At 40.9% G+C, this 21,372-nt stretch overlaps 1 protein-coding gene across 3 annotated transcripts; it reads right to left on the minus strand.

The window, feature by feature from the left end:
* Nucleotides 1-2,290: 2,290 nt before the first annotated feature.
* LOC103451820 (origin of replication complex subunit 6) lies at nt 2,291-4,920 on the minus strand. Of its 3 annotated transcripts, none has more exons than XM_008391249.4 (10): nt 4,646-4,920; nt 4,511-4,557; nt 4,314-4,418; nt 4,125-4,205; nt 3,819-3,930; nt 3,652-3,714; nt 3,457-3,544; nt 3,297-3,367; nt 2,738-2,827; nt 2,291-2,636 (listed from the first exon to the last, which is right to left on the minus strand). In XM_008391249.4, the coding sequence occupies exons 1-10, from the start codon at nt 4,763-4,765 to the stop codon at nt 2,604-2,606; spliced, it is 810 nt and encodes a 269-aa protein (XP_008389471.2). In that variant the 5' UTR covers nt 4,766-4,920; the 3' UTR covers nt 2,291-2,603. The 3 variants fall into 3 exon arrangements, with proteins under 3 accessions (XP_008389471.2, XP_070667215.1, XP_070667214.1); XM_070811114.1 differs by having other exon boundaries at nt 2,291-2,634; nt 2,729-2,827; XM_070811113.1 differs by having other exon boundaries at nt 2,291-2,827.
* Nucleotides 4,921-21,372: the final 16,452 nt, after the last annotated feature.

Genomic DNA, 21,372 nt, shown 5'->3' on the forward strand with positions numbered 1-21,372 from the left:
GGATAGTCTACATAATTTTTTTTAAATTTAATTTTAAAAAATAGCTTTAATTCATTCTTTGATAATTTCGGTCTAAAATTTTAGGCTAGAAGGATTAGAATAGAAAAGCTGTTTCTGGGCTAAAACCTAAATTTTCTGGGTTAAATATTTTTAGGTTTTAGGTCAAAGTTGGAGATGTTCTTAGGATTTTCCATCTCAATATGCATGATTGGTACAGGGTGAAGATAAGGTATTGGTATATGATTCAAGTAGAGAGAATAAAGCTTTATAAAATGGAAAACCGACAAAGCAAGCCAGTGAAATGCGAAGTATGAACTTGGTTGAGAGGTTGACTGCCTTCATCGACGCTGCTAACAAGGAAGATGACGACGAGGAGTGAAAGTTGAACAGTTGTAAATAATCACAAACTTGATTAAACAAACAGCCAGAATTTAAGAGATTACATTGATTATCTTATTAGTTAAGTTAAGATGAGTAAATTAACCGATTAAGATAAGCAAATAGTTATATTTGATACTTACTGGGACTCTCAAAAAATAAAAAATAAAATAAAATATAGGAAACTAATGAAAAAGGTTTGAAAACTTTGAGTTTTAATGATAAGGACAAAATAAAGGGTAGAGTGAATAGTACCAGGATTGACTTTTTAGTGTAAAAATATAATTTTTCTTTAAAATGAACAGTAGCAGTAGTTTTTCATTAAAGTTCTTATAAAATATTTTACTGGGACTCTAATACCTCACTCACTGGCGCATCAGAGAAACGGAAGGCTAAGAAAAATGCCACGTCCAACTGAAACTACGTACTACAGACAGAGGAAACTACTTAAATTAGAGATTGAGGATGAAAAACAAAACACTAGCTAGATAGTTTAACCGACCGGAGTAAAGAAATCAAATAGTGGCCGGAGCCGGTGGCTGGATAACGGCGGATATGGCGGACGACGAGGCATCAATGAGGGAAAATGGGGATCCGTTGGCCCTGTGCCTAAGCCTGTAATTACCTTAATTTGATTAATCTTGTTGTTGTTGTCGTCAGTATATGTTCAGGGTGGAAAATAAGGGTGAGTGGGTGTGAAAATAAGGTTTTATTTAAACCCTTCTGAAAACATTATAACTGTTCGCCGTAAAACAAGTATAGTTTCCAAAATATACTTACCACGTATAGTATAAAAATAGTTACCGTAGCTTGCAAAATCTCAAGAATTTATTACGGCACAATATCTCGTAACTAAAGGTATGACATCCAAAATCACAAAATCTAAACAGTAATGTAAGTAAAAATCAGGTGCCCAATCAATCTATACCAGCACACCAGCTGGAGTCGCCTAATGAGACCTGTCGACTGAACTAATTGCTCATCAATCTATACTAGCACACGAGCCGAAGTCGCCTAATACGACCTGTACGATAGTACCGGGCATGCTTCTTAATTGTTTAAGAAGCACAACCTGGTTACGTTGTTCTGTTAAAACTTAAAAATATCATGCGTGCATGTTGTATTGATTTCTAATTTTGTTCTTGCGTTGTCATGTGCATGTAGCATCGTCTTAGGGTTAGGAGGAACCTGTCGATGTCGATATCAAAATGGGCAAGTCTTCCCGCAGCCCTTACGTTCCTAATTCTGGATAACTTGTTGGAACCCATTGATCATGTTCGCTTTGCTGCCGTTTGCAAGGAATGGTGTTATCTTTCGAAAGTCTATAATCTTGCAACGCAACGGATGCTTATGGTGTGCTTCCCATGCTCTTGATCCCTTTCAAATTAGAATCACAATCACGAGTAGAAACTACCGGCCTGACAACAAACCGAGCAAGAGCAGTATACAGTATTAATGAAGGGAAAGTTCACGAGAATGTTCGGTTACCTGTGCCTTACGGTCAGATATGTCGAATGTCGTGGCTCCAGCCACGGTTGGTTGGCCACGATTGATCTAGCGGACCAACCTATAAACATAACTCTTGTGAACCCTTTCAGAAAAGAAGAGACCATTCATCTTCCTCCGTTAGAGTTCGAAGCCCAAGATATGAACCCAAGGTTTCACCTCTACGAGAATTACGTCCAAAAGGTTATATTATCCACCAATCCCAGTTTGAATCGTGACAATTATGTGGTTGTTGCAATGTACCGCGCAGATTGCAGGTTGGCTTTCACTAAAGCGGGAGAGAACTATTGGAGGCCCTTCCCTATAAACGTGACTGATGCTGTATTTTATCAAAGCAAAATCTACGCAGTTGGATATCGGTTGGGATGCATCGTCTCAGTTGATGTTGAGAAGTCACAAGCACATCTCACAAAAATATGAAATTCTCTACATTTTGATTCATTTCGACACAATGTTGGTTTCATCTAACATAAGAGCGGTCCTAGTTTATCTTGTGTGTTAGGCAACGAGCATTCTTATGGTTTCCAAAAATAATAAAATAAAATAAAAAATTGCAAAGCTCCAATGAGTGAAATAAATCAACCCAAGATACTCAACGAGCAATGGCCATCCGCAACCAAAAAAATAGCTGAAAATTCTATTGATACAAGGCAAACATGTATCATCCTATACAGCCTCCAAGTTCTGAGTTTCGGATACGTGTACATCCTTCAAAAAGTTTAGGCTAGTCTGTCTGGTCCGCTTGCAAAGAACTGAGAAGAGCAAACACATAATAGTTAGGTTTTTCTATGTCAATGTGCGTGATTGGTACAGAGTGAAATGATCTGAAAGGAAGTGCATTCAAAACTTTTGCCTTGGTTTCTTTATTAGATGTGAGGACTGAGGTTTTCCAACCCTCATAGGCATGCTTTTCCATCTTTTTGTGCCGCTTGTAACTCGAAGGCTGCAAGTTCAAGTGCATCAAAGTCAAACAGTTACATTCCATGGTTTTCATTTCTTGGGTGGATACTCTAGGGATCGTTAAGATAAGTAGACCGATCAAGAACAGAAAAACAAAAGCTACATCATTTGTTCCCTCATGCTGTACGGGCAGAGTCCACTCTAAAGAAATGGATGGTAATACCCGTCGCCATAGAATCCAAAATAACATAAACGATATTAAAAGTGAACCATTGCGAACCTATCAGAGTTCTAACATATATCTCAAGTGTAGAAAATCCAGTTGCTTTGAAAAGGTAGTGGCAGGATTGCCATCAAATGTGGCCAACCGAAAGAACAAAAATAGCATGATAACAGGTTGCAGGGACGAAGCCTGCAAGTCTGTTTATGTGTGCTTATATAAGGGCAACCATAAACAATGCCTTCAGCTCAGCTAGGAACCGATGTAGCAATTAGAATTAGGTTATCAGTACCTCGTTTCCTTCATCGGAAGAATAGCCACCATCCTCAAGTTTCCTTTTCTCTGGCAAAACATCTAGAAGCTCTGCGAAAAATCAATAAGTTAATGACGGCAAAACATCAAGTTATGCACCATGGCAATGTTATAACATAAATTCAGAGACTGACACCTACCTCGGTTCCCCTTCACATCCTTGGGATCTTTCCTTTCCTTTTCAGTCCCACAAACATCAAAGCACAAGTCCTTCATGGAAGTCGAAACCTGCAGAAGAAGCTCACATATATGATAGATGTACATAGTGAAGACTAGAAACAAAATGTAGTTGGCAACAAAAGATAATCTTGCATGGTAGAAAGGCTCTATCTTACGGAAGAGAATTCAGTTTCAGATGCACCACAAAGCTCAATTAACTTAAGCTTGTCTACCTTTAACTGCAAACATATTAGGTATGACACTGTAATTAGTAAAAGCTCAACGGAGTTAATTACTTTCTTGCCTTGAAACCAAGTGAGAGAGAAAGAGGTCACGGGGATACCTTGTGTTTTTTCGCACACAAATAGAATGCCACAGCAATGAACACAGGTCGAGTGAAATCGGCACTTGCACGCCGAGAAGCTGGCAACGATGCAAGAAACCGAGTCTTGTAACTGAAACATAACAGAATAAAAATTACACTTAGAATCGAGCCATCCTAACAAATTAACAGAACGTGATGCTCTCAGCAGCATTCTGTCAAACATCTAGCATGTAATATGCAGCCCCATGAAGCAAACACATGAAAGTATGCATCAAAACCCGAAAGAGATTGACAATGAATCGCGGAAAGGAAATCAAATCTTACAGAGACAAAGCCTTCTGTACAAAGGGAATGATCCGAACACACCCAAACTGAATTGCCAGTTCTCTGACATCCAGCTTGTTCCTACACAACCACCACAACACACAATCCAATCCAACAATCAGTATCCACTCACTAAACCGAAAAGTCACATCGAAATCGGTACAAACAAATGAGAAATCGAAAACCCACTTGACCCCGAGACCATTCTGCATCGAATTGTAGGATCTGGTGTAAGCCTTTTCAGACATCCCACTCAACATTATCGCCTTTTTCCGATCGAATAGGAGCCCCGATCTGTAAACCAATTCAATCCGAAACAATTACAACCATAAAATTAAAGTACGATACTGAAAGCCAACGCGATTGCAAAATCAAAGCTCGATTACCTTGTGGCGGCGATTTCTAAGCAAATCACAGCTTTGCAAACCTCGCCCTGCGAATCATAAGCAAAATCGATAAACAAAATACCCAGTTGGGAAAATTGATCAGATAGAGATTTAGGGATTTTGAGAGAAGCTTACGACGCCGATTATGGAAGAGTCGAACTGGATGTCGCAGAGACGGCGGAGCTCGGCGGCTCGTCGGATGACGTGCTTGGAGTCGGAGAGGTCGAGCTTCCTTGCTATGTCGGAGAGATCCATTTTTTCTGAGATGTAATCTCTCGCTGATTGGTGGGTTTTAGGGAGGGAGGGGGAGAGAGAGTGAGAGAGGGTTTGGCGCTGCAATTGCCATTGCCATTGCCATTTGAGCACTCTCGAAAATGGCGGGAAGTGAATTTTGCTGGTTTCGCGCTTAATCGGTTACTTGGATTTTGCGCGGGTAGTTTTTGGCGCCGCTGCGAATTTTAAAAGGACGTAGGTCTCGATCTACGGTTGACTACTTGACTTGATCTCTACAAAATTTCAATAATTTTTTGTAAATTTTCATAAAATCTCAACTGACTCGGCTCCACGTGAAAAACTAAACACTGAGTTGGAGAGTTTTTTTTGCCATTTTTTACCGTTGTAAGTCTATGTGACAGTTTTGAAATGAAAAGGAAACACAGCTTTATTTTTTCATTTTCCGTGAAGAGGGAGATTGTGATCAAGCGCTTGGGATGGCTAAAACAGGCGGTTGGTACCTGATTTTCAGGTGGAGGTCAATGGTTCTATAGTTTCTTAGGTACAACTAGGGCGGGGCTGGATTTAATTTTGAAGGGATTGGATTGGACTCGGGTTTAAAAGAAACGGATCGGACCGGAACAGGTACAACATATTTTAAAGGGACGTTTTGAATTAGACACCTCGTTTTTAAATGTCATAGACTAAACATCTATTCCTTTTGCAAATTTGATTAAACATTTTCCCTACAATTTTGGTACTTTAATTTTATTTCATTAGAAGTCTATTCACGTTAGCATTCTCTTTTTTCTTCCTATTTTTATGCATCTCTTATAATGGTACATTTAGTTACTTGGTACATTTGAATTTTTGGTCCATTTGACTTCTTGGTACATTTTAATTTTTGATACGTGTTTGTACCATACTTGACCAATCCCGAAACTACTGAGCACCGGTCAACGTTATACTGTCAAGGACCCAAAAGAGTTTCCCTCCAACCAGGAGGCAAATCACAGTGTGACACTTGTCGACATCAAAAGCCAATCATAGCGCGACACGTGTCAACATCAGAAGCTAATCATAACACGACACGTGTCAATGTTAGAATGAAACTAGAAACTCTCTTCTATAAATAGAGATCATTCTCTCACAATATTGGCTAATGTCATTTGTACTAAATCATTCACTTGTACTCACTAAAGGAGAGCTTGAACCTATGTACTTATGTAACCCCTTCACAATTAATGAGAACTCATCTACTCCGTGGACGTAGCCAATCTGGGTGAACCACATACATCTTGTGTTTGCTTCCCTATCTCTATCCATTTACATACTTATCCATACTAGTGACCGGAGCAATCTAGCGAAGGTCACAAACTTAACACTTTCTGTTGTACCAAAGTCCGCACTGATTTTGTGCATCAACATTTGGCGCCGTCTGTGGGAAACGACACTTATTCCAACTCTCTTCAGCTGTGTCAAGTTGGTTTCCACCATTCGTACACTCTTTTTTTACCAGGCATCCCTCTTCAACATGGGGAGCGAGGGAAGCCATAGCACACAGAATGACACCCCTCTTGCACCTAGTGCGAAGCAACGAAAGAATGAAGGAAAAAGGGTTGCTCTTCAAGCTAAAGTCGATGAGCTAGAAGCTCAGAACAACAAGATAGCAATGAAGAATGAAGTCCTCCAGGAACAGTATGAGAAGCTCTTTCAGACGCTCCATGAAACTAGGCGTACTCAAACATGCGAGCTCGTTGCCCCTGTGGATATCAACCATCATTTGGGTGCCCCCCAACACGGAGGGTCACCTTCCTTCGACATGGGTATCCCTGATGAGGAGCAAGCTAATCATCAAAACATTGATCAACGTGAGACTTATCTCAACCTAACTGCTTCGACTCGAAGCAGAAGAAGTGGAGGAAGACACCTCCTTGCAGAAGGGTTGGAAGGATCGAAAACCGTTTATCGTGACTGCCGAGACTTCCTAAAGCAACATCGAGAGAATCCCCTCCACATATGCTCGAAGATCAATGACCCAAGGGTTTCTGAAAGACTTGGTCCCCTCTCACGACCCAGGCCGGCTGCCAATCTAGGGAATGAATGACATGTCCTAGAGGAACACGAAGGTACATGGGACTCTAAGGTATTCTGACAGACTCGCCCTAGAAGTCAGTACGACGAGTCCAAGGAAAAATCACACGCCCTTACTCAAACTTTCCTACTTCCAAGAGGCGATGGAGACTTACGAAAGAAAATCCCAGTGGCACATGACTCCACTCAAGATCCCCTTGTCCTACAGCTCATTGAGGAAGTAAACAAGTTGAAGGCCGAACGTCAGGCCGAGATACCTGACTAGAACCAACCCAGGCCTGGCCCTTTCACAAAGAGGATCATCGACACCTCCTTCAAACGAAGACAAAACAAAAGCTTGGTTTACAACTCTATACTGGAAGGGATGACCCAATTGAACATCTTAACCTCTTTGAGTCCACCATGGCATATCGGATGCACACCGACGAATAGCGATGTCTTCTCTTCCCTTCCACCCTCTCTGGCGGAGCTCTAAACTGGTATTGCCATCTTCCACCTGAGACAGTAGACTCATTTGAGGAACTGAGGAAACTGTTTGTCTCTCAACACATATTCCAGACCGATCGCTTGCATTTTGCAGATGACTTGTACACTATTCACCAGAAGCTGGACGAGTCACTACGAGAGTATGCGGGTCGTTTCAACCATGAGTATTCTCGCTGCGCTGAGGCATATGACAAAACCGCCCTTAAGGCCTACGTGATTGTTTCTTCAAGTACATGATCAATGCCAACACTTAGAAGACTTACTCTGAGGTGATGGCACAAGCTTACAACCATGCCTCCGCTGAGGCAAGGACATATTAAGGGAAACCCCCCACAACCACCCCTTATCAGCAAGTAGGGAGTGGAAGCCAGATCCAACCAAATGAGAATACCTCGACCTTCCAAACGGCAGCGGTGCCTCCCCCTGCCTTACTTAATACTTTGCCAAGTCAAAAGACATATCAATCTCAGGGCAAAATGAAAGATTTCCATCCTCACCAGTCTCATTTTAATTCAAGGAGTAAGGGACAATACCACGATAATCAAGGGTATCGCCATGATAATCCCCAACCCCAGGCAGTCAACACAGTGGGTCAAGCACGTGTCAGGACAGCGCCTACCCCGAGGTATGAGGCATACACACCTTTTAACGCCACATGCGTGGCCATTTACCCCAGCATAGCACACCTGATACCGAAGCCAAAGCTAAGACACCCGGATTACAAGCCCACAAAGAACACAGGCACGTTTTGCTGCTACCACGAGCATAACGGTCATGACGGCGATAAGTGTATCACCATTTGTGATCATATTGAAGCTTTGGCACGTGAAGGAAAAATTGATCAATTCCTCCGTCACCCTCTAAGGGGTAACCGTAACCAATGGCAGGTGAATGTGATATATTCCATAAGTGGTGGCATACCCATATCTGAATCTTCCAACATGGCCATGAAAAATAGCGAATGTGCTTTAAGGTCTGGCCACCAAGTGTTTCACGTGGAAGACATCAGGGGAGGTAAGCATCAAAAGCCTAACTGGGATCTAATATGTTTCTACCCTGAGGAAGAAAGATGGATCATCTACCCTCACAACGACCCACTCATCGTGGAAGCTCACATAGCCAACTTTGAGGTACGACGAATCCTGGTAGACACGGGGGCTTCGGTCAATATCATGTTTGCTGAAGCTTTCAGGGCACTTAATGTAGCTGAACACTTGCTCGATCGCTTGATTTCCCCTCTGATAAGCTTCTCCGGTGATATCGTGCAACCTTTGGGGAGCATACACTTACCTTTCACCATTGGTACAGGCCCTTACACATCTACCATTACCACTAACTTCCTGGTGGTTGATTGCCCAACGGCATACAATGTCATCTTCGGATGCACAGGCATCAATGATCTCAAGGCCATGGTATCCACACATATGTTGTTGATGAAATTTCCAACCCCTTATGGTCATGGTTACATCAGAGGAGATCAACTTAGTGCATGATCATGTTACAACATTTCGGTCAAGCAACAACACTTTCTTGTGCCCAAGGAAACCATTTCTATACATGACCAAGTCATAAAGACCAGCCCAGACGAAACCAACTTAGATCTTCACGGTGGCAACAGTCAACCTGACGATCATCGAGATGACTCTTTCACCCAGTAAGCACAACCCGCTGAAGAGTTGGAGAAGGTCTCTATCTCAAAAGATTATCCGGATCGCATGGTGAAGATTGGCACCACCTTGTCACCACCTATTCGGTTGGCATTGATCTCTTTTTTGCAAGAGAACACTGAGGTCTTCGCCTGGTCATACGAGGACATGCCAGGCATCTCTCCCGATATCATCTGTCATCACTTAAGTATTGACCCCAAAACCAAGCCAGTGAGACAGAAGCGAAGATCTTATGACGCTGAACGGTACGAGGCAATGAAGGCAGAAGTTGAAAAACTCAAAGGCATAAGCTTCGTCTGCGAAGTCAATTATCCAACGTGGGTAGCAAATGTTGTCATTGTTAAGAAGAATCCGACCAAGGAAATTCTCCTGCTCCAAAATGTCTTGTGGAGAATGTGTGTCGATTACACCGACCTAAACAAAGGATGCCCGAATGATAGTTTTCCTCTTCCTCTCATAGACAGACTTATAGACTCTACGGCAGAGTGTGAACTTCTGAGCTTCATAGATGCTTACTCAGGATACAACCAAATCCTCATGAACCCTCCGGACCAAGAACACACAGCCTTCACTACTGACAGAGGACTATATTACTATAAAGTCATGCCTTTCGGCCTAAAGAATGCAGGAGCGACTTATCAGAGACTGGTCAATTCAATGTTCGCTGAACAGATTGGGAAGAGCATGGAAGTTTACGTTGATGATATGCTAGTCAAAAGCAAACATGCTGACCAACACATCACCAACCTATCTGAAACTTTCACCATTCTGAAGAGGTATCGAATGAGGTTGAACCCCAACAAATGTGCCTTCGGCGTAGGCTTTGGCAAATTCTTAGGTTTTATGATAAGCCAACGAGGCATTGAGGCTAATCCCGAGAAAATCAAAGCAATCCTCGACATGAAGGAACCGGTAACTTCAAAAGACATCCAGAGCTTTACTGGCAAGGTGGCAGCCTTAACTAGGTTCATCTCTAAGGCCACAGACAGATGTGCTCATTTCTTCAAAGTACTTAAGGGAAGTAAGAAGTACATTACATGGACTGATGAATGTGCTAAGGCATTCAAGAACCTCAAAGACTACATGAGTAAAGCCCCTTTGCTCTCCAAACCTGAGGTTGGTGACACTCTTATTATCTATCTGTCGGTATCAGCTTCAGCAGTAAGTTCCGTTCTTATTCGAAAGGATGGTAATGTTGAACGGCCTATCTACTACGCTAGCAAGGCCTTAGAAGATGTGGAGACACGATACTCCAACATTGAGAAATTGGCTCTAGCATTTGTCATGTCTGCTCAAAAACTTCGCCCTTACTTCCAAGCACATTCCATCATCGTGCTTACCAATCATCATCTTCGACAGATACTCCAAAGTCCTGACACTTCCGGACGAATGATCAAATGGGCGATAGCATTGGGTGAGTTTGACATCTCCTACCAACCAAAGCCAGCTGAGAATGGCCAAGCAGTGGCAGACTTCATCGCCGACTTCACAGCCGACTTCACATATCCTGTTGACATTGTTTCTACGCCTAAATAAGTGGTTTCATTACCCTCGGAAACTCAGAAAATAGAACCAACAACCCCAGCATGGAGTCTATATGTTGATGGCTCGTCCAACCACCAAGGTTGTGGAGCAGGACTAGTCCTTACGACCCCTGACAAAATGGCGATGGAGTATGCTCTTCGTTTCAAATTCAAGGCGTCGAACAATGAGGCCGAATATGAAGCCTTCCTAGCAGGCTTACGTTTGGCCAAACACCTTGGGGTTAAACGAATTGATATCTTCAGTGACTCCCAATTGGTGGTTAACCAGGTCACCAACAACTTTGACGCTAAAGATAGCTCCATGGCAGCATATCTGGCACAAACACAATTATTGCTCAAGCACTTCCACTACCAGATCACCTAAATTCCTCAAGCGGCAAACAGTCATGCAGATGCTTTGGCTCGCCTCGCCTCAGCGGTGGAAGACAAGATTAGGAGAAAAATTCAGATCGAATTGTTGGCAGCACCAAGCACCATGGCTGCGGAAATGTGCAACTTACAACAAGGAGATAGTTGGATTACCCCGATTTATAGATTCCTTGCTCATGGCACCCTTCCAAATGACAAAGTCCAAGCTAAGCAGATTCGATACAAGGCTACCCGTTACTTGATCATTAATGACCAACTTTACAAGCGAGGTTTTAACCTACCATACCTAAGATGCCTTACGCCAGCAGAGGCGGAAACTGTCCTTCGGGAAATACATGAAGGAGTCTGCGGAGATCATGCTGGATCTCGATCCCTAGCACACAAGGCTTTTTGCCAAGGATATTACTGGCCAACACTCCACCAAGATGCCATCAGAATATCCCGCTCATGTGACAAGTGTCAACGCTACGCAACTATTCCTCACTCCCCTCCCGAGCCGCTAACTCCTATGATCAGCCCTTGGCCCTTCACCCAATGGGGACTTGATTTGATCGGCCCAATGCTTGCAGGGAAGGGCAAGGTTCGCCATGCAATCGTTGCAGTTGACTACTTCACAAAGTGGGCCGAAGTAGAACCCTTGGCAACCATTACTGAGGCAAAAAATAGAAGATTTTGTATGAAATAACATCCTTTGCAGATTCGGCATTCCCAATGCGATAGTCACTGACAATGGGCGACAGTTCGACAACAATAAGTTCAGGATGTTCTGTTCTAAGTTCAACATCAACTTATGATTTGCCTCCCAAGCTCATCCCTAGTCTAATGGACAAGTTGAAGCCATCAACAAAATAATCAAGCGAACTTTGAAAACCAGCTTGGACAAGGCTAAAGGTTGTTGGCCAGAATTTGTACCCCAAATTCTTTGGTCATACCGCACTTCGTATCGGACATCAACAGAAGAAACCCCATTCTCACTTGTCTTTGGTACAAATGCAGTTGTCCCAGTTGAGCTTGAGCAAGCAACGTTCCGAGTCTAGAACTACGTGCAAAGCGAAAATGACAAACAACTTACCCTCAACTTAGATCTAGTTGAGGAACACAGAAACCAGGCTCACTTGAGGAATGTCGCCTACAAGCAGCGCATTTCCAACTACTATGACTTAAGGGTCAAACCTCGTTCTTTCAAAGTAGGGGACTGGGTATTGAAGAAAAGATTACTCTGCGACAGAGTCCTGAGTGAAGAAACACTTAGTCCAAACTGGGATGGACCGTTTGAAGTTGTTGACATCAGTCGCCCTGGCTCCTACAAGCTTAGAAACTCTGATGGCAAGACACTTGGCCATCCATGGAACGCTGATCACTTGAAGTACTATTACAAGTAAACTGACATTGTATAAGTGTTAAGCTTCAGCCGTTCGGCATCTTATGTAACGAAGACTATTTGGCATGAATTCAATAAAGAGGTGATTTAGACAACTTGATCCTAATCCTCTTACATTCCTAGCAATGAAACACTCGAGGTTCAAAGCTTCAACATGAATGCTTCCAACATGAAACAAAGCCTAAGTATATGTCAACAAGACTATACAAATAAACGAACAGCTTCACAGTATATCCGTTCAATCATACATTCCAACACATTCATACATAAGCCAACTGTGTTTTGAAAGGGTTCAACATATTTTGTGTCATTTGACACTTGCTACAATGTGCCTAGACACCTTGCCCTTATTCTCACCAACCAGATGATGAAATGTGAAGAAATAACTCATCTTCATGCCACCAACTAGGTGATGAAATGTACAACCCGTACTCTAATATCATTTGGCAACTTGCCACTCATGCCACCAACCAGGTGATGAAATGTACAACCCGTACTCTCCTTCATACCACCAACCAAGTGATGAAATGTACAACCCGTACTCTAATATCATTTGGCAATTTGTCATTCATGCCACCAACCAGGTGATGAAATGTACAACCCGTACTCTCCTTCATGCACCCAACCAGGTGATAAAATTTACAACACGTACTCTAATATCATTTGGCAACTTGCCACTCATGCCACCAACTAGGTGAAGAATGAACTCATCTTCATGCCACCAACCAGGTGATGAAATGTACAACATGTACTCTCCTTCATGCCACCAACCAGGTGATGAAATGTACAACCCGTACTCTAATATCATTTGGAAATTTACCATTCATGCCACCAACCAGGGGAAGAAGGAACTCACATTCGTACCACCAACCAAGTGATGAAAGCAACTCACCATTCACTCCATCTACTATAAGACGAGTGGTACAACTTGTACATGTGAACTCCTAACATTCACAAATAATAAAAAACCCCCAAGCTTGACAACTCAACTAGGGGAGCACTTATGCCCAACAAGAGTTATAGTCACCAACAAAGTCTTATTGCAAGCCAACAGCAACTTCAATGCATGGCATACGAAGATCAAGCTATTTAGCTCTTTTGCATCTGCTTCAAACATTTCCTCTCTGTAACAATGCAAACACTACAACTCGTAGAAAGCTTCACACACTCTTGATCAAGACAGTGTGAAGCAAAACCAATTTATGGTGCCAACAAGAGCTTCATCAATGGAGGGCAACCACAATTCTCAAAAGCTTCACACACTCTTGATCAAGACAGTGTGAAGCAAAACCAATTTCTGGTACCAACAAGAGCTTCATCAAATGAGTTCAACCACAATTCTCAAAAGTTTCACACACTCTTGATCAAGACAGTGTGAAGCAAAACCAATTTATGGTGCCAACAAGAGCTTCATCAATGGAGGGCAACCACAATTCTCAAAAGTTTCACACACTCTTGATCAAGACAGTGTGAAGCAAAACCAATTTATAGTGCCAACAAGAGCTTTATCAATGGAGGGTAACCACAATTCTCAAAAGCTTCACACACTCTTGATCAAGACAGTGTGAAGCAAAACCAATCTATGGTGCCAACAAAAACTTCATCAAAAGAGTTCAACCACAATTCTCAAAAGCTTCACACACTCTTGATCAAGACAGTATGAAGCAAAACCAATTTATGGTGCCAACAAAAGCTTCATCAAAGGAGTTCAACCTTAATTCTCAAAAACTTCACATACTCTTGATCAAGACAGTGTGAAGCAAAACCAATTTATGGTGCCAACAAAAGCTTTATCAATGGAGGGCAACTACAATTCTCAGACCTTCGAAGCAAATTCAATTTATATGGTTCATCCAAACCTTCGACTACTACAAGGTGTGGCTTGCATCATAATCTATTGCTCAACAGTGTGGAAGCAAAATTTGTATATGTTGTCTCTCCCACATTTTCAAATTTCTAGTTTTCCACAAAAAAAAAGGGAAATTCAACAAAGCTTCATCAATGGAGGACAACTACAAATTCTCAAAAGCTTCACACTATCTTGATCAAGATAGTGTGAAGCAAAATCAATTCATGGTACCCAACAAAAGCTTCAACTCCAAAGTTTCACCTACAAAGCTTCAACTCCAAAGCTTCACTAACAAAAGCTTCATCAATGGAGGACAACTACAAATTCTCAAAATCTTCACACTATCTTGATCAAGATAGTGTGAAGCAAAATCAATTCATGGTACCCAACAAAAGCTTCAACTCCAAAGTTTCACCTACAAAGCTTCAACTCCAAAGCTTCACTAACAAAAGCTTCATCAATGGAGGACAACTACAAATTCTCAAAATCTTCACACTATCTTGATCAAGATAGTGTGAAGCAAAATCAATTCATGGTACCCAACAAAAGCTTGACCCATAAAAGCTTGACCTACAAAAGCTTGACCCACAAAAGCTTGACCCATAAAAGCTTGACCGACAAAAGCTTCACCTACAAAAGCTTCACACTATCTTGATCAAGATAGTGTGAAGCAAAATCAATTCATAGTGCCTAACAAAGATTGACCTACAAAAGCTTGACCCATAAAAGCTTCACCAACAAAAGCTTGACCCATAAAAGCTTGACCCACAAAAGCTTGACCCATAAAAACTTGACCTACAAAAGCTTGACCCACAAAAGCTTCACCTACAAAAGCTTCACCCACAAAAGCTTCACCTACAAAACTTCAACACAAAAGCTTCACCTACAAAAGCTTCACATTATCTTAATCAAGATAGTGTGAAACAAAATCAATTCATGGTGCCCAACAAAGCTTCAACCTCAAAGCTTCACCTACAAAGCTTCAACACCAAAGCTTCACCTACAAAGCTTCAACACCAAAGTTTCACCTACAAAACTTTAAAATATATATATATCTATTTTTTCGGAAATTCGAAAATTCAAAAAAAAAAAAATCGAAAAAAAAATTTTAAAAAAAAAATTGCCTAGGCCTCTTTTTCTTTGGTTCTAACAACTTTCATAACAAATATATATAAAGAAGGAGTTTTGGGCTACCACTTAGAAAGGAAATGCCTTATTCATCAACTCCCTTGACCGGAGACTTAGGGGACTCCTACGATATGCTATTGCACCTTGATACTCGGAAGTCTCACAACCACTCAGTGACTTGAATTTTTCAAGTCTTCAAACGAGAAGTTTTCCTCACTCGGGAAATTAAGGGAGCACTACCTCAACCTACATGCTTCACTCACAAAGCTTCAACATACAAGTTTCAACAAAAGGAAAAATTCAAAGAACTTAGTGAAGAAGGCCTTGGTGTATTTAACACAATACGTTGAAATGAAGCAAAGCTTGTTTATTGATATCTCTAATAAGTTACAAATATGTACATATACATAAATCAAAATAAATAAACAAGAGGAAGCTTTCACAAAGGTTGCTCAGGAGAAGTCTCAGCAGTCGGCAGAGCCCCAGATTGAGGAGGCACCATAAGGTGATTATTCGGAGCCTCAGTACTAGGCAGAACCCCAGAAGGAAGAGGCACCGAAGGTTGATTATTTGGAGCTTCATTACGCAGTACAGCCCTAGAAGACGAAGGCAATAAATGCCTTTGGAACAAACCCACAAACCTCTGATGATCAAGTAAAATCTGACCATCAGATTTCTGCAGCTGGTCGAGCTTCCTCTTCATGTTTGTAGCATAGTCATGTGCGAGCCTGTGCAACTGTTTATTCTCATGTTTGAGCCATCTGATCTCCTGCTTGAGACTTATCACTTCAGCCACCAATGATTTAACTTGGCGGGTTCGAGCAAATAAGCGTTGGGCCATATTAGACACAGAACCTGCACACTGAACACTGAGAGCCAGAGAATCCTTAACAGCCAACTCATCAGACCGTTTGGAAAGTAGTCTGTTATCTTTGGGAGTGATAAGGTTCCTGGCCACCATCGCAGCGGTCATATCATTCTTCATCACAGAGTCCACAACAGTAAGATGACCAGTAGGGGATAAGAATGATGGGTGCCATATGTTGTCTTGAGAATGCATGGCTGCCTCTTCACCAAAGTTCAAGTCAAAACGACGGTCGGATGGGCCAGACATTCTCAGAAATGATGAAGGAGAAATGAGGTGCAATAAATATCTGAATTAAGGGGAAAATTCCTACAAGCAATAACTGTCTGAATGTACTCATTGCACATAATTGGTGCCTTTATAAAAGAAAGGGCAACATGGCCGTTGATTTAAAAATCGAAGTGGCACCACTCTTTGGATTCCGAAGAGGCACCACTTTCCACACGCAACATCAGCTCCTCGGGTACCACAGATAATTTTGCCAAAGATCTCTGACAAAGTTTAGACACATAAATTTTGAAGGTCCAGTTACCCTACTATTACCCACAAGGGTAAATGAACACCACCATTGCTTGATAACTAAAAAGTCTCAATGTGTGTCAACCTCCGTGTTCCGTGGCAAGGCAGATTGGTAAAAATGCCCAACCTTTACTCACATTCGAGAAAACACTCCCAACAAGATTGCTTTCTCAAAAATCTAAGATGCACCGTTCTCTGAATCTCGAGAGCCAGATCCCTGACAAGATTACTTGTTCGAAAACCGAAGAGGCACCGCTCTCCGAACTTCGAGAGCCAGATTTCCTTAGATAAAGCTTGTCTGCAATCTTCACATACAACATCAGCTTTCCAGATACCACAAACCATTTTTTCAAAGCGCTCTGACAAAGTTAAAATATGTGAAGCTTGCAGCTCCCACTACATTGCTATGACCAAGAAGGGTAAAGGAATAACATTATTACTTGCTCAAAAATCGAAGAGGCACCGCCCTCCGAATCTCGAGAGCCAGACTCCCAACATGATTACTTTCTCAAAAATTGAAGAGGCACCGCTCTCCGAATCTCAAGAGCCAGACTCCCAACAGGATTACTTTCTCAACAATCGAAGAGGCACCGTTCTCCGAATCTCGAGAGCCAGATCCCCGACAGGATTGCTTGTTCGAAAACCGAAGAGGCATCGTTCTCCGAACTTCGAGAGCCAAATTTCCTTGGATAAAGCTTGTCTGCAATCTTCACACGCAACATCAGCTTTCTATATACCACATACCACTTTTTCAAAGTGCTCTGACAAAGTTAAAACACGTGAAGCTTGCAGCTTCCACTACATTGCTATGACCAAGAAGGGTAAATGAATAGCATTACTACTTGTTGTTAGGGAGACTTCTATATATGTTGACCTTCATCCTTCACGGACAAGCAGACTTGCAAAAATGCTTAACCCTTCCAAATATCTGAGAGGAAACCAGAAAACCCTCCAGCCCAGTTCAAGAATAAACCTGTGGAAAGTTACTTCTTTAAAAGCAAAAGTATCTCATATCATCTCTTCTCCATTTGCTTCTCCTTATCCTTGTTGCTGTTTACGACACAAGGAGAATGAGAACTATCAACCGGAAGCCAAAGTCGAACCTCTAATCCAGGTTGCTTGCTTGGAAGTCTGATTGCTTACCTTGTCTGTTACCTCTTTCGGAAAATCTCCTAACTCGGCAACTTGGGGGACTCATACTATAGGGTTTTGTATCGCACTTGACCAAGCTCGAAACTACAAGTAAGCTTCAAGTGAAATTGATACATTACCTTGTGCATCTTCATCGATTAAAGATACCACCCCTGGATGAAGGAAAAGTACTTATAGAGAAGATACCACATCTACATATGAGACAGATAAGGCAAGTGAAAATGATATCACACTTCGGTACTTAGAAGTTTCGTGATTACTCAATGGCTTAGATCTTGCAAGTCCCCAACCGAGGAGCTTCCCTCACTCGGGAACTTAGGGGAGCACTGTTTGTACCATACTTGACCAATCCCGAAACTACTGAGCACCGGTCAACGTTATACTGTCAAGGACCCAAAAGAGTTTCCTTCCAACCAGGAGGCCAATTACAGTGCGACACGTGTCGACATCATAAGCCAATCATAGCGCCACACGCGTCAACATCAGAAGCCAATCACAACACGACACGTGTCAATGTTAGAATGAAACTAGAAACTCTCCTCTATAAATAGAGATCATTCTCTCACAATATTGACTAATGTCATTTGTACTAAATCATTCACTTGTACTCACTAAAGGAGAGCTTTAACCTATGTACTTGTGTAAACCATTCACAATTAATGAGAACTCATCTACTCCGTGGACGTAGCCAATCTAGGTGAACCACGTATATCTTGTGTTTGCTTCCCTATCTCTATCCATTTACATACTTATCCATACTAGTGACCGGAGCAATCTAGCGAAGGTCACAAACTTAACACTTTCTATTGTACCAAAGTCCTCACTGATTTTGTGCATCAACAATACATTTGTTTTCAAAACATAAGTTTTATTACTTTTTGTTCTAATAATGAGGAATTACTTTAATTAATTTTTTTATATAAAGAGTCGTTCACAATGTAAAAGTTTAAATTACTTGAATTAATTTTTTTTTTCTTATAAAGAGTCATCAATCAACGGATAATAACCTTTTTGTTAATTCAAAAGTATATGATTTATCATTATTATTTAGATTCTGGAGACTTATCTACAAAAAAACAAGACTATCTAGAGCATTGTGTATGAATCAAACATGTTTTTAAACATTCCAAAAAGATGAATATTCATTTTAATATAGTTTATAATTGGGTACGTTTTAATTCAGGGTTGGTATGTTTTCATTTGATGTTGGTACGTTTTCATTTAATGTTGGTACGTTTCCATTTGGCGTGGGTGTATATTTAGATTTGAAAAGTTTAAATTTTTAGACTTAAATATAGTTGAAATTATTTAAAATATATAGTAGATAGTTAAATGTAAATTAATTTCAATTAATTTGAAGTAATTCAAATCTCAGTATCTTAATTAAATGTTTCAAAAGCTTAATAAAAAACTCAAAAAGCATAAATGTTTAATCTACAAAAGTCTAAAATGAGGCATCTAATTCTAATTTCTCTATTTTAAAACGGAAACCGAACTTAACCCAACCCGCTTGAAATGGGCCGATTCGGGCTAGGGTCCACGGGTCCTTTTTTTATTTATTTTTATTTATACAATCAAGGCCGTCTCCACCCGAACCACCACTCAATAGCACCGCCCGAACTCAGATCTGCCTCTTATCCCGCTGCAAATCCACCAAGAGCTGATGCAACTGCAAATTCATCCGAGACACAGAAACCAACCTAGAAGATTACTGCTTGCTTCTGCAGTTGCTTCCTTTTCTGCATATCCAAATAATCCAAGCAGCAACAGAGTAATGGAAGATCCCAAGAAATATGTGGAGACTAGCTTAAGGAAGGCTCCACCCAACAAATCGAATCCGACCACAATCGGTAACCCGATCGATATTGGTGTAAGGATCCCAAAATAGAAAGAGAAGGAAATTCCACTTATCGACTTTAATAAAAAAAAAAAAAAACACAGATTAAAAATTTGGAAGAAAGAAAAGCCAAGTTCAGATCTTTATCTTACCTCTGAAACGCTCCAACCAATATCTCCAAATATGCACGTGCTGATCGACATCGATTTTGTTGTTGCACCTGACCATGTAGCGCAGACACAGCGAAATATTTGATCTAGAAATTTTAGCTTGCCTCAAATGTTAAAAACGACGAGTATTGTTATATTCATCCACTTGTTTTATTTTTTTGGGTAAAAGACTGTTTACTACCCTCATGTTTTGTGGTTTTCAACATTTAGTACATTAAGTTTTTTTCGTCTCAGATTCATACCTAAAGTGTAAATTTTGGGACAGTTTCATACATCCGTTAGTCAAACTGTTAAATCTGCCGTTAATTATGACGTGGCGCCATGACTGGGCGCCACGTGTCATCCACGTTTTTTTTTTCTTTTCTTCTTTCTTCTTCTTCCTTCTTCTGCAACTTTTTTTTTCTTCCTTCTCCTTCTTCCTTCCTCCTTCTTCATTCCCCTTCTTCTCCTTCTTCCTTTTTCTTCCTTCTTCTTCCTCTGAATCTGGGGAAGTTTTTTTTTTTTTTCTTCCTCCTTCTTCCTTCTTCTTCTTCCTCCGAATCTGGGGAAGATGAAGGTTTTTTTTTTTTCTTCCTCATTCTTCTCCTTCTTCTCCTTCTTCCTTCTTCCTTCCTCCTTCCTCCTTCCCCTTCTTCTTTTTCTTCCTTCTTCTTCCTCTGAATCTGGGGAAGATGGAGGTTTTTTTTTTTCTTTCTTCTTCTTCCTCCTCCTTCCTCCTTCCTTCTTCTTCTTTTTCCTCCTCCGACTGCAACTTTTTTTTTTCTTCCTTCTTCTTCCTCCATCTTCTTCTCCTTCTTCCTTCTTCCTTCCCCTTCTTCTCCTTCTTCCTTCTTCTTCATCTTCCTCAAAAAAAAACAAAAAAAAAACCTTCATCTTCCCCAGATTCGAGGAAGAAGAAGAAGAAGAAGAAGGAAGAAGAAGAAAAAGAAGGAAAAAGAAGGAAGAAGGAAGAAGAAGAAGAAGAAGGGGAAGGAAGAAGGAGGAAGAAAAAAAGAAGTTGCAGTCGGAGGAAAAAGAAGAAGAAAGAAGAAAAAAAAAGAAAAAAAAAAACTTCCCCAGATTCGGAGGAAGAAGAAGAAGAAGGAGAAGGAGAAGGAAGAAGAAGGAGAAGAAGGAGAAGAAGGAGAAGGAAGAAAAAAAAAAGTTGCAGAAGAAGGAAGAAGAAGAAAGAAGAAAAGAAAAAAAAAAGAAAAAAAATGTGGATGACACATGGCGTCCAGTCATGGCGCCACGTCACAATTAACGACAGATTTAACAGTTTGACTAACAGATGTATGAGACTGTCCCAAAATTTACACTTTAGGTATGAATCTGAGACGAAAAAAACTTGATGTATTAAATGTTAAAAACCACAAAATATGAAGATAATAAACAGTATTTTACCGTATTTTTTTTCTCATCCAATTGAAATGGATGAGCGAATGTGCCTGGTAGCACCTTTACCTATTAATGATGTATGCCCCGAAGCTCGAAATGATGATTGACTTTATTTATATTTTTATTATCGAATTTAATAAATCAAACAAAAACGATGATTATAATTCCACAGTGATAAATAGGAAACCGCGAACATAGTTGAACATAATGC

Source organism: Malus domestica, chromosome 13 (assembly GCF_042453785.1).
Source record: "Malus domestica chromosome 13, GDT2T_hap1".
Taxonomy (NCBI): Eukaryota; Viridiplantae; Streptophyta; class Magnoliopsida; order Rosales; family Rosaceae; genus Malus; species Malus domestica.